Genomic DNA, 12,927 nt, shown 5'->3' on the forward strand with positions numbered 1-12,927 from the left:
TTGCCAGCCGTAAAAATGGATTCTGGAGGGCAGAAAATGTGAATTTGCCTAGCAGGGGCCTGGTTTTAATTAGCATCTTACCTTAATTTTATTATAAAAAATTCAAGCACATAGAAAAGATGGGGGGGAAAAGTATTCTGAGTATCTGAATACTATCTTACCCAGGTTTATTTGATAGTTGTTGGCCAGGGAACAACTATAATCCCAGTACTTTGGGAGGCCAAGGCAGGAGGGTCACTTGAGTCCAGCAGTTCAAGATCAGCCTGGGCAATATAGTGAGGTCTCGTCACTACAAAAAAATTTAAGAATTAGCCAGGCGTGGACCGGGCGTGGTGGCTCACGCCTGTAATTCCAGCACTTTGGGAGGCCGAGGCGGGCAGATCACCTAAGGTCGGAAGTTCAAGACCAGCCTGACCAACATGGAGAAACCCCCTCTCTACTAAAAATACAGAATTAGTCGGGTGTGGTGGCGCATGCTGGTAATCCCAGCTACTCGGGAGGCTGAGGCAGGACAATCACTTAAACCCGGGAGGCAGAGGCTGTGGTGAGCCAAGACCACACCATTGCACTCCAGCCTGGGCAACAAGAGTGAAAAAATACTCATCCCATAAACTGACAATGAGACTTACCTTCTTCAAGTAGCTCATTTGTTAATTCCGGAGCTGTGGGAAGAGCTTTTAGTTTTGAATAAAGCTCCTGGCCAAAGTAAGTTCTCAAAAATGCTAACTACAGTAGTTCATTCAGGCAGCAATTATCAATGAATGCTCAAACCATTGGGTGAAAAGTTAGTAGAAAACAGGATCTTTTGGGGGTCTTACTTTGTTGCCCAGGCTGGTGTGCACTAGTGCAATCATGGCTCACTGCAGCCTCAAACTCCTGGGCTCAAGTGATCCACCTCAGCCTCCCAAGAAGCTGGGACTGCAGGTGCATGCCACCATGCTAGCAGAAGTTTTTAAAAACAGTATTCTGTAGATAGTGCCACTGCACTCCAGCCAGGCGACAGAGCAAGACTCCATCTCAAAAACAAACAAAAAACAAAAACAAAAACCCAGTATTTTGGCCGGGCGCGGTGGCTCAAGCTTGTAATCCCAGCACTTTGGGAGGCTGAGGCAGGCAGATGACGAGGTCAGGAGATCGAGACCATCCTGGCTAATACAGTGAAACCCCGTCTCTACTAAAAAATACAAAAAAATTAGCCGGGCGTGGTGTGGGCTCCTGTAGTCCCAGCTACTTGGAAGGCTGAGGCAGGAGAATGGCGTGAACCTGAGAGGCAGAGCTTGCAGTGAGCCAAGATTGTGCCACTGCACTCCAGCCTGGGCAACAGAGCAAGACTCTGTCTTAAAAAAAAAAAAAAAAAAAAAAAAAAAAACAGTATTTTGTGGAGATTGGGTCTTGCTGTGTTGCCCAGGCTAGTCTCAAACTCCTGGGCTCTGGCCAGGCACAGTGGCTCACGCCTGTAATCCCAGCACCTTGGGAGGTCGAGGTGGGCGGATGACCTGAGGTCAGGAGTTCAATACCAGCCTGGCCAACATGCTGAAACTCCGTTTCTACTAAAAATACAAAAAATTAGCCAGGCATGGTGGTGCATGCCCATAATCCCAGCTACTCAGGAGGCTGAGGCAGGAGAATCGTTTAGCATGGGAGGCAGAGGTTGCAGTGAGCTGAGATTGTGCCACTGCACTCCAGCCTGGGTGACAGAGAGACTTCATCTTAAAAAAATTTAAAAAAGGCCAGGCATGGTGTCTCACACCTGTAATCCCAGCACTTTGGGAGGCCAAGGCAGGCAGATTGCCTGAGGTCAGGGGTTTGAGACCAGCCTGGCCAACATGGTGAAACCGTATCTCTACTAAACATACAAAAATTAGCCAGGCATAGTGGCATGTGCCCGTAGTCCTAGCTATTCAGGAGGCTGAGGCAGGAGAATTGCTTGAACCCGGGAGGCAGAGGTTGCATTGAGCCAAGACTGCACCGTTACACTCCAGCCTGGGTGACAGAGTGAGACTCCATTTCAGAAAAAAAAAAAAACTCCTGGGCTCAAGCTCCTGCCTTGGCGCTTGACAGGCTCTAAAGCATCATCCCAAAGGTTATTTGCTAACTAGAAAGGATAAATGTATTTTATGATGTACCCCTCACAATCTTTTTTTTTTTTTGGACAGAGTCTCGCTCCATCATCCAGGCTGGAGTGCAGTGGCATGATCTCGACTCACTGCAACCTCTGCCTCCTGGATTCAAGCAATTCTCCTGCCTCAGCCTCATGAATAACTGGGACTACAGGCGCGCACCAGCATGCCTGGCTAATTTTTGTATTTTTAGTAAAGACGGGGTTTCATCATGTTGGCCAGGCTGGTCTTGAACTCCTGACCTCGTGATCCACCCGCCTTGGCCTCCCAAAGTGTTGGGATTACAGGCGTGAGCCACTGCAGCTGGCCAAACCCTCACAATCTTAATCATGTGATGAAACTCTGCATTACCAATGGTGGGACATCCTGACCCTGGGTGCCACCTGCTATAATGCATTAGGATTAGGAAGTAATTAATAAGGATTAGGACATACCCTGTGGAGTCTACCTGTTCACTGCATAAGCAGAATCTCACCAGGCCTCTAGACCCAACCTCCAGCTTATTGGAAAAAGAGAGGAACAAATTAAACACAGTCAGACAAATCCAGAATGTGGGACACTATGCAGCATGACTAGGCTGTTTTGCCAGAAATTTGATGTCAAGAAAACATAAAAAAGGATTTGAGGCTGAGTGTGGTGGCTCATGCCTGTAATCCCAGCACTTTGGGAGGCCAAAGCGGGTGGATCACCTGAGGTCAGGAGTTTGAGACCAGCCTGACCAACATGGCCTAATCCTGTCTCTACTGAAAACACAAAAAAATTAGCCAGGCGTGGTGGCACACACCTGTAATCCCAGCTACTCGGGAGGCTGAGGCAGGAGAATCACTTTAACCTGGGAGATGGAGGTTGCAATGAGCCAAGATTGTGCCACTGCAGTCAGCCTGGGCGACAGATTGAGACTTTGTCTCAAAAAAAAAAAAAAGGATTTGGGTGGGGGAATATTCGAAAATAAAATACAGTATGTAATTTCTTCATTACAACCAAATTAGCATGTGAACCTTCATTGGATCCTGATTTTGGAGAAAAGAAAGCAACTATAAAGGACATTCTTGGGTCAGTTGGAGAGAGTTGAATATAGACTAGATATGAGGTGATATTGTGTAATTCTTGATTCTATTAGATGTGAAATAGTATTTTTTGTGGCTTGTACATGAATATCCTTATTCTTTTTTTTTTTTTTTTTTTTTGAGATGGAGTTTTCCTCTTGTTGCCCAGGCTGGAGTGCAATAACGCGATCTCAGCTCACTGCAACCTATGCCTCCCAGGTTCAAGCGATTCTCCTGTCTCAGCCTCCTGAGTAGCTGGGATTACAGGCACATGCCACCATGCCCAGCTAATTTTTGTATTATTAGTAGAGACGGGGTTTCATCATATTGGTAAGGCTGGTCTCGAACTCCTGACCTCCGGTGATCCACTGGCCTCGGCCTCCCAAAGTGCTAGGATTACAGGTGTGAGCCAAAGCACAGGGTCTGATGTCCTTATTCTTAAGAGATGCCTGCTGAGCTCTTAAGGGTAGAATATCAAGACGCTTGCAACTTACTCACCAAAGGTTTAGCAAAAGAAACAATATATATACATACGCAGATAAAGGCAACTTCACACAGTGTTACCAACTATTACTTTTTCTTTCTTTCTTTCTTTCTTTCTTTTTTTTTTTATTTGATACAGGGTCTCGTTCTGTTACCCAGAGTAGAGTGCAATGGCATGAACATGGCTCACTGCGGCCTTGACCTCCTGGTCTCAAGGAATCCTCCCACCTCAGCCCCCCCAGCAGCTGGGACCACAAGAACATGCTACCACGCCTGGCTAATTCTTTTTTTTTTTTTTTTTTTTTTGAGACAGAGTCTTGCTCTGTTGCCCAGTCTGCAGTGCAGTGGTGCTGTCTTGGATCACTGCAACCTCCACCTCCTTGGTTCAAGCGATTCTCCTGCTTCAGCCTCCTGAGTAGCTGGGATTACAGGTGCCTGCCACCTTGCCTGGCTAATTTTTTGTATTTTTAGTAGAGACAGGGTTTCACCATGTTGGCCAGGCTGGTCTCAAACTCCCGACCTCGTGATCCGCCCACCTCCGTCTCCCAAAGTGCTGGGATTACAGGCGTGAGCCACCACACCCAGCCCACGCCTGGTTAATTCTTAAATTTTTTTGTAGTGAGGAGATCTCACTATGTTGCCCAGGCTGATCTTGAACTCCTGGACTCAAGTGACCCTCCTGCCTTGGCCTCCCAAAGTACTGGGATTACAGTTGTTGCCTGGCCAACAACTATCAATTAAATCTAGGTGAGAGAGTATTCAGGTGTGAGCCACTGCATCCAGCCAAGGGAGGAGTATTATACCCTGTCTACCTCTAGCCCCATCCTGCATGTCTATATGCACCTTGAACTAAAAGCTTGTCTTACTACAACAGCTATTACTGCTAACAAAGAAACATGTTGCTAACCAGGCATGGTGGCATGTGCCTGTAGTCCCAGCTGCTTGGGGGTCTGAGGCAGGAGGATGGCTTGAACCCCGGAGGTCTAGGCTGTAGTGAGTTGAGATGGCACCCCTACACTCCAACCTGGGTGACAGAGCGAGACCCTGTCTCAAAAACAAAATAAAATAAAATAAAAAGTAAAGGAAAAAAAAAAGGCAGCTGGGCGCGGTATCTCACGCCTCTAATCCCAGTACTCTGAGAGGCCAAGGAGGGCGGATCACCTGAGGTGAGGAATTTGAGACCTGCCTGGCCAACGTGGTGAAAACCCACCTCTACTAAAAATACAAAAATTAGCCGGGCGTAGTGGCACACGCTTGTAGTCCCAGCTACTCAGGAGGCTGAGGCAGGATGATTGCTTGAACCTGGGAGGCGGAGGTTACAGTGAACTGAGATCGTGCCACTGCACTCCAGCCTGGGCGACGGAGTGAGAATCTGTCTTAAATAAATAAATAAATAAATAAATAAATAATAAATACATAAAATGAAAAAAACACAAAACACATTGCACCCCACTCTGAGGATTTTGCATGAATTGTTTTATTTAATCCTTAAAACAATCCTCTAAACTAGGGGCTATTTTCTCTCATGTTAAAGGAGAAAAAAATCCGAAGGGATTAAAACACTTGCCCCAGGTCACACAGCTGCTTAGAGAATGGAGCCCGGGATGTGATTCCGCACTCCCACCTCACTGCCGCCCTTAACCACAATTAAGTCCAACTGTCCAGCATTGCTTGAGTGTGGTATTGTGTTTTTATAGATACAATCCTATTTAAACTTTCTTGTCAAGAGGTATGCAAGACGATCCCCATTTAACTTTGTGTAGCTTGAAGAGGTTGATCATTTTTCCAAGGTCACGCATCGAGTGAGTGGGGAATCCGGAGTCGGATTTTGAACCCGGGCATATCTGTAGTGTAGACCACTGTCGGGGGTGGATGTGTAAAAAGCTTAATTGCCGGGTTTGGCAGGTGCATGGGTAGTTGTGAGGGGCTCGTACTCTGAGAGGCAAAAGCCCCTACTCGCCACCGTCCCCCAGAGTAAAAAGCCAGCTCTTTCCACCCCTCACTCGCGGAGCTGCCCGGGCATGCGCCCAGAAGCCCCTCCTTCAGAATCCGCCCTTTACAGGCTCCGCCCATCACCGTCGAGGGCCAATCCCTGGGGCGGAGGGCGGGGCAGCCACGAGAGTGGGCGGTCGCTAAGGGTAGTTAGGAGTCTGGAGTCGTGAGCCGAAGGCAGAAGTGCGTCTCGCGACCCAGGCGCCGGTGGCCGGAGGAGAGCGAGCAAGCGATGCTGCCGCTGCCGTTTCCTGATTGGTTGTGGGCGGCTACCTCTTCGTTCTGATTGGCCGCTAGTGAACAGGGTATGTAAATGAAGGGGCCTGGGAAGAAAAGGGGTACCAGCGGCCGGGTCCTTCACGGAGTTCGATCCCTGGGTCCGACAGGTGCCCGCCGGGGCTGCCCGGGATCGAGACGCGCGGGCCTCTACGTGCTGTCTGCCCCGGCCGGGCCGGGTGAATCACGCCGCAGTCCGAGAAGGGGGCGGAGGCGCCGGCTCCTTGGCTCCGGCTGCGTGACTCACCCGCCCCCGCCGCCGCCGCTTCGGGAGGAGCCGCCTCCACTGCCGGAAGCGAGCGGAGGCCGGGCGCAGAGAACAGCCCGCCTAGGGTCCTGGCTCGCACAGCGCCTGGAGGCCTGCAGGAATCACAGCCGGGAAGGGGGGCCGTAGAAGGGGTTCTGGGGTCAGAGGGGCCAGAATCCCCAGGGGAAAGCCGGCCTGGGCACCGCCAGGGGGCGCCGGGACTCGGGGGCCGAGTCGGGGGTGGGGGCGGAATTCCTGCGGTTCCGGACTCCCCGGACTGCGGGGAAGGGGGCGAAGACCCAGTTTTGAGTAGTGTGGTGGGCCACTCTTAAAATCTTGCTAGGCAGGGTCCCGGAACTGGACTCTAAAGTCTTCCTGGCCCAAAAAAGTAGGTAGCGCCAGGGGTCCAAAACTCCATCCAGCCCTACCCCCGCCACTCCAAGAAAAGAGTGGACCCTCAAACTTATCTCAGTGACTGACCCCGGTGCCGATCACGATTTCTCGACAAGCCCTGTCTATTCTGCCTCCCAAAGAAATCCTGACTCGACCGACTTCCTTCCATACCCACTACCAGCTCCTGCTCCAGGCCATCACCATCGTCAGTCCCAAACCAGTACAGCCTACTAGTGGGTCTCAGATCCCCCCTCTTTTTGCCCCCTACAGTATTCCTCGAAGCAGCCATGGGGGGGAATCTTCCGGAAACCTAATCAGCTCACACCCCCATTCCCTTCGTGCTCAAATTCCTTTAATGACTGCTCACCACACTCAGGATAAAATCCAAACTCCCTACTAATGGATATGTGGTTTTCTGTGACCTGGCTTGTGCCCATTCCCCCAGCCTCTGGGCTTTTCTTTGCCTTTTTTTGTTGTTCCCTCCTCCCGGAATGCTTTTCCCAGGGTCTCCCATGGCTGACTTCTCTGGCCTGAGGGCTCCATTCAAATGTCACCTCCTTACAGGAGCCTTCTCTGATCATCTAAAAGGTCTCCAGGACCTTTTAGTGTCTTCCTGTAATTCTCTGTACATTTCCTGTGTTTGCTTATTTATTTACTGTTTGAAACATAGTCATAGTAGACAATAAGTGTTAAACTATGTGAAACTAGTTTAGTATTTATAATATAACTTACTTAGATATAATTATTTATAACGTTATTATAATATGTGAAACAGCTGCTTTTGTAGGGGAAGAAGTTGAATGGTCATTCTACATGGTTCACTGAAGAAATAATAATGTTATCATTAAGTGTACTTCTTGGCAGGGCATGGCAGCTCACACTTGTAATCCCAGTACTTTGGGAAGCTGAGGCGGGAGGATGGCTTGAGGCAAAGAGTTTGAGACCACCCTGGGTAACACAGTGAGACCTTGTCTCTACAAAAAAAAAAGAGGGGGGGAAAAAAAGAGTGTTTATTGATTGAGGGGGGAGGATCACTTCAGGCCAGGGGGTTTGAGACCAGCCTGGGCAATATAGTGAGACCCCATCTCTTTTTTCAGATTAAAAAGTCTATAAATATACTTAAATACAAAATTTAAAATTTAAGGCCGGGCGCGGTGGCTCATGCCTGTAATCCCAGTACTTTGTGAGGCCGAGATGGGTGGATCATGAGGTCAGGAGATCGAGACCATCCTGGCTAACATGGTGAAACCCCATCTTTACTAAAAATACAAAAATTAGTCGGGCGCGGTGGCGGGCGCCTGTAGTCCCAGCTATGGGGGAGGCTGAGGCAGGAGAATGGCGTGAACCCGGGAGGCGGAGCTTGCAGTGAGTGGAGATCGCGCCACTGCACTCCAGCCTGGGCCGACAGAGAGACAGACTGTCTCAAAAAAAAAAAAAAATTTTTTTTTTAAAGTCTATAGGCTGGGTGTGGTGGCTCACACCTGTAATCCCAGCACTTTGGGAGCCAGAGGTGGGCGGATTACTTAAGGTCCAGGAGGTCAAGACCAGGCTGGCCAACATGGTGAAACCCCGCCCCTACTAAAAATATAAAAATTAGCCAGATACGGTGGCGTGCGCCTGCAATCCTAGCTTTTGGGGAGGCTGAGACATGAGAAACACTTGAACCCGTGAGGCAGAGGTTGCAATGAGCTGAGATCACGGCATTGCACTCCAGCCTGAGCAACAGAGCAAGACTCTATCTCAAAATAATAATAATAATCTATAAATATACATATACAATTAAATAAAAATTGTCTATATCTTTAAAGTTCCCTAAGAAAAGCTAGACACACAGAGGTTAAGTGACTTGCCCAAGATCCTACCTGTAGCAACGGTCAGATCCAGGCTTTGAATTTAACATTTGTTTTCTATAACTGACTATAACTCCGTAACTCCCTGCCCTCTGCAGATGCTGAGCAAGGGTCTCAAGCGGAAACGGGAGGAGGAGGAGGAGAAGGAGAAGGAAGCTCTGGCAGTCGACGCCTGGTGGCTGGATCCTGGCCACGCATCAGTGGCACAGGCACCCCCAGCTGTGGCCTCTAGCTCCCTCTTTGACCTCTCGGTGCTCAAGCTCCACCACAGCCTGCAGCAGAGTGAGCCGGACCTGCGGCACCTGGTGCTGGTGGTGAACACTCTGCGGCGCATCCAAGCGTCCATGGCACCCGCGACTGCCCTGCCACCTGTGCCCAGCCCACCTGCTGCCCCCAGTGTGGCCGACAACCTACTGGCAAGCTCAGACGCTGCCCTCTCAGCCTCCATGGCCAGCCTCCTGGAGGACCTCAGCCACATTGAGGGCCTGAGTCAGGCTCCCCAACCCCTAGCAGACGAGGGGCCACCAGGCCGTAGCATCGGGGGAGCAGCACCCAGCCTGGGTGCCTTGGACCTGCTGGGCCCAGCCACTGGCTGTCTACTGGACGATGGGCTCGAGGGCCTGTTTGAGGATATTGACACCTCTATGTATGACAATGAACTTTGGGCACCAGCCTCTGAGGGCCTCAAACCAGGTCCTGAGGATGGGCCGGGCAAAGAGGAAGCTCCGGAGCTGGACGAGGCCGAACTGGACTACCTCATGGACGTGCTGGTGGGCACACAAGCACTGGAGCGGCCGCCGGGGCCAGGGCGCTGAGCCCTTGTGCTGGGATGGTTTTCTGGTGTCTGAACTGAGCTTGCTGGCTGGACCAACTGTCCCCGAAAAGACACAGCTGGCTTCCCTAGTACAGAGAACAGGGCTTGGGCCACTTTGGAGAGACAGAATCCAGTCCTGGGCAACTTCACATCCGTCCTCCTGTCTCAGGGCTTGCGGGGGAGCCTGGGATTACCCCCTAGTGATGGAATGACAGGGTCTGGTGGCAGACTGAATCCCCTGGCCCTGGGGTCATAGCTTGGGCTGTTCCTTCTCTGATATGGGAAGAGACCCCAATCAGATTTTTCAAATTAAAACCAGTCCTGGGAAATCTCAAATCCGTGTGCTTCTTTGTCTCTGGGTAATGTGAAGGCGAGATAAAAACATCAAACATTTTATTGGGCGTAGACCGTTTACCAGGCACAGTTATAAGTACTTGACTGTGTTAACTCATGTAATCCTGTAACAGCCCTACAAGATCGGTAGTCTTATTATCATCCCCATTTTACAGGTGAGAAAACCGAGGCTCCAAGATCATCACTTGAGGTAGGTTTTAAATTATGAACTTACTTTTCTTTCTTTTTTTTTTTTGAAATAGGGTCTTGCTCTGTCGCCCAGGTTGAAGTACAGTGGTCCGATCATGGCTCACTACAGCCTCAAACCCCTGGGCTCAAGCGATCCTCCTACCAGGCCTTTTTTTTTTTTTTTTTTTTGAGACGGAGTCTTGCTCTGTTGCCCAGGCTGGAGTGCAGTGGCTCGATCTCGGCTCACTTAAAGCTCCGCCTCCTGGGTTCACCCCATTCTCCTGCCTCAGACTCCCAAGTAGCTGGGACTACAGGTGCCCGCCACCATGCCTGGTTAATTTTTTTGTATTTTTAGTACAGACAGGGGTTTAGTAGAGATGGGGTAAGATGGTAGTGTTAGCCAGGATGGTCTCGATCTCCTGAATTCATGATCCGCCCGCCTTGGCCTCCCAAAGTGCTGGGATTACAGGCATGAGCCACCGCACCCAGGCTTTTTTTTTTTTTTTGAGACAGTCTTACTCTGTCGCCCAGGCTGGAATGCAGTGGTGTGACCTTGGCTCACTGCAACCTCCACCTCCTGGGTTCAAACGAGTCTCCTGCCTCAGCCTCCCGATTAGCTGGGACCGGCTAATTTCTTATATTTTTTGTAGAGACAGGGTTTCACCGTGTTAGCCAGGATGGTCTCGATCTCCTGTCTCAGCCTCCCAAAGTGTTGGGATTACAGGCGTGAGCCACCGTGCCCGGCCTTTTTTTTTCTTAAATTTTATTTATTTTCCTTGCTAGCAGGAAGTCAAGGCCACTTTTTAAAAATGAAAGCAAGTCCTCGCATGCAGTCTACCTGTATTTATTGAGGAGAGAAGGGGAGGTTGCTTTCAGAATGGTCCGGAAATAAAAACAAAACCTGGATCCTGGACAGATCCTCTCCAAGGAGCCCTGAGAGTGGCTCTCCAGGAAAATGAGGAAGGAAAGGGGGACTACAGCCCATTTTTAAAAACAAAATCCACTCCCGGTCTCAAATCTCTGGGCAAAGGCTAGGGCCGCTTGGAGGCTGTGTCTAAAATAAAACCACTAGGCTTGGTAGCTGGACTGCAGAGAGGGCGCTCAGGGCAGGCAGCTGTGCCTTCCTTCTAGAAGAAACCCAGACCCGGGCGAGCTGGGGCCACCTGCCTGTGTGCTGGGCCTGGCTGGAGCGCCGGGTGTCAGCGGCCGCCCCCGCGGTCCAGCCGCATTCCAGGCCTGGCTGGGAGGGGCCGCACACTCAGAGGCCTGGCACGGGACCCAGGCTGCGTCCTTCCTGACGGCCGCAGGGACAGGGCGGAGCCTGGGGTGGGTGCACGGAGGGGAGGGAGTGTCACCGTGAAAACTGCGGGTGCGCTTGCAGAGAGGCGCAGGGGGCTGGACGGTGACCCGAGGGGCAGAACGATGACCTGAGGGGCCAGCAGGGCCTTGAGTGAGGGAAATGCCGCCATCGTGGGGTCCCAGAGCCTCGCCTCTGGCCAGAAGCCTCGGGGAGGCAGAGGCGGGGTGGAGCTGGGCCAGACGGGGAGCCCGGCTCGGCCCCAGGGTCCGGGAAGGGGCGGGCAGAATGGCGCTTCCTGGAGGAGCAGAGGAAGTTGTGCCCATTTCTGGAAGTGGATGAGGCGGGCCGCGGAAGGGGCTGAAAATGGTCTGCGGGGAGTTGGCGTCCAGGCTGAGGGTCTTCCAGGCGCCTGACTCCAACCCCGAGTGACTCCAGCCCCTGGGCAAATGGGACTCGGACTGCTTTACCGCAGACTCAAAACTTGGGCGCCTGGGCTGAGCTCAGCACCGCCCCCTGGTGCCTAATAGGGCTCTGCGATGCCGCCTTCTTCGTTCCCTGGACATCTGTCCAGTGGTCGAGGGATCATGAACGCCCTCTGTTTACAACACTCTGTGGGCCTCTCTTCTCTTCTCTTCTCTTCTCTTCTCTTCTCTTCTCTTCTCTCCTCTCCTCTCCTCTCCTCTCCTCTCCTCTCCTCTCCTCTCCTCTCCTCTCCTCTCCCCTCCCCTCCCCTCCCCTCCCCTCCCCTCCCCTCCCCTCCCCTCCCCTCCCCTCCCCTCCCCTCCCCTCCCCTCCCCTCCCCTCCCCTCCCCTCCCCTCCCCTCCCCTCCCCTCCCCTCCCCTCCCCTCCCCTCCCCTCCCCTCCCCTCCCCTCCCCTCCCTCCCCTCCCCCCCCTCCCCTCTCCTCTCCTCTCCTCTCCTCTCCTCTCCTCTCCTCTCCTCTCCGCGGGCCCCCTTCCCTTCCTTTCCCTTCTCTCTTCTCTCTTCTCTCTTCTCTTAGATGAAATCTCGTCCAGGCTGGACAGTGCGGTGGCGCGATCATAGCTCGCTACAGCCTCGAATTCCTGGGCTTCAGCGATCCTCCCGCCTCAGCCTCCCGATTAGCAGAGGTTACAGGTGTGTGCCACCACGCCCAGCTGATTTTTATATTTATATTTATTTATTTATTTTGAGACTGATTCTCGCTCTGTTGCCTAGGCTGGAGTGCAATGGCGCAATCTTGGCTCACTGCAGCTCCCGCCTCCTGGGTTCAAGCAATTCTGCCTCAGTCTCCTGAGTAGCTGGGATTACAGGTGCCCGCCACCATGCCCGGCTAATTTTTTGTGTTTTTAGTAAAGACAGGGTTTCACCATGTTCACCAGGCTAGTCTTGAACTCCTGATCTCAAGTGATCCTCCCTGCCTCAGTCTCCCAAAGTGCTGGGATTACAGGCGTGAGCCCTTGCGCCTGGCCGATTTTTAAAAATTTTTGTAGAGACAGTGTTGCCCTATGTTGTCCAGGCTGGTCTCGAACCCCTAGGCTCAAGCAGTCCTTCCATCTCAGCCTCCCAAAGTGCTGGGATTCCCGTGGGCCTGTTTCTTATTATTTCCTTTACCCCCTTTTTCAAAGAGATTGGGTCTCACTATGTTGCCCAGGCTGGGGAGCAGTGTCTGTAAAGAGGAATGATCGGCCGGGCGCGGTGGCTCAAGCCTGTAATCCCAGCACTTTGGGAGGCCGAGGTGGGTGGATCACGAGGTCAGGAGATTGAGACCATCCTGGCTAACACGGTGAAACCCCATCTCTACTTAAAATACAAAAAAATTAGCCGGGCGTGGTGGCAGGCGCCTGTAGTCCCAGCTACTCGGGAGGCTGAGGCAGGAGAATGGCATGAACCCAGGAGGCGGAG

The 12,927-nt window shown here is 51.8% G+C and overlaps 1 protein-coding gene across 1 annotated transcript; it reads left to right on the top strand.

Moving 5' to 3' along the window:
• Window positions 1-5,794: 5,794 nt before the first annotated feature.
• Window positions 5,795-9,557, top strand: SERTAD1 (SERTA domain containing 1). Its single transcript, XM_007996839.3, has 2 exons — window positions 5,795-5,946; window positions 8,506-9,557. Exon 2 carries the CDS (start codon window positions 8,506-8,508, stop codon window positions 9,220-9,222), a length of 717 nt encoding a protein of 238 aa, XP_007995030.1. The 5' UTR covers window positions 5,795-5,946; the 3' UTR covers window positions 9,223-9,557.
• The last annotated feature ends 3,370 nt before the right edge of the window (window positions 9,558-12,927 follow it).

Source organism: Chlorocebus sabaeus, chromosome 6, assembly GCF_047675955.1.
Source record: "Chlorocebus sabaeus isolate Y175 chromosome 6, mChlSab1.0.hap1, whole genome shotgun sequence".
In the NCBI taxonomy this organism is placed as follows: domain Eukaryota; kingdom Metazoa; phylum Chordata; class Mammalia; order Primates; family Cercopithecidae; genus Chlorocebus; species Chlorocebus sabaeus.

Bases quoted from the DNA above. Each gene is read 5' to 3' on its own strand.
- SERTAD1 (XM_007996839.3), top strand. From the start codon at position 8,506: ATGCTGAGCAAGGGTCTCAAGCGGAAACGGGAGGAGGAGGAGGAGAAG.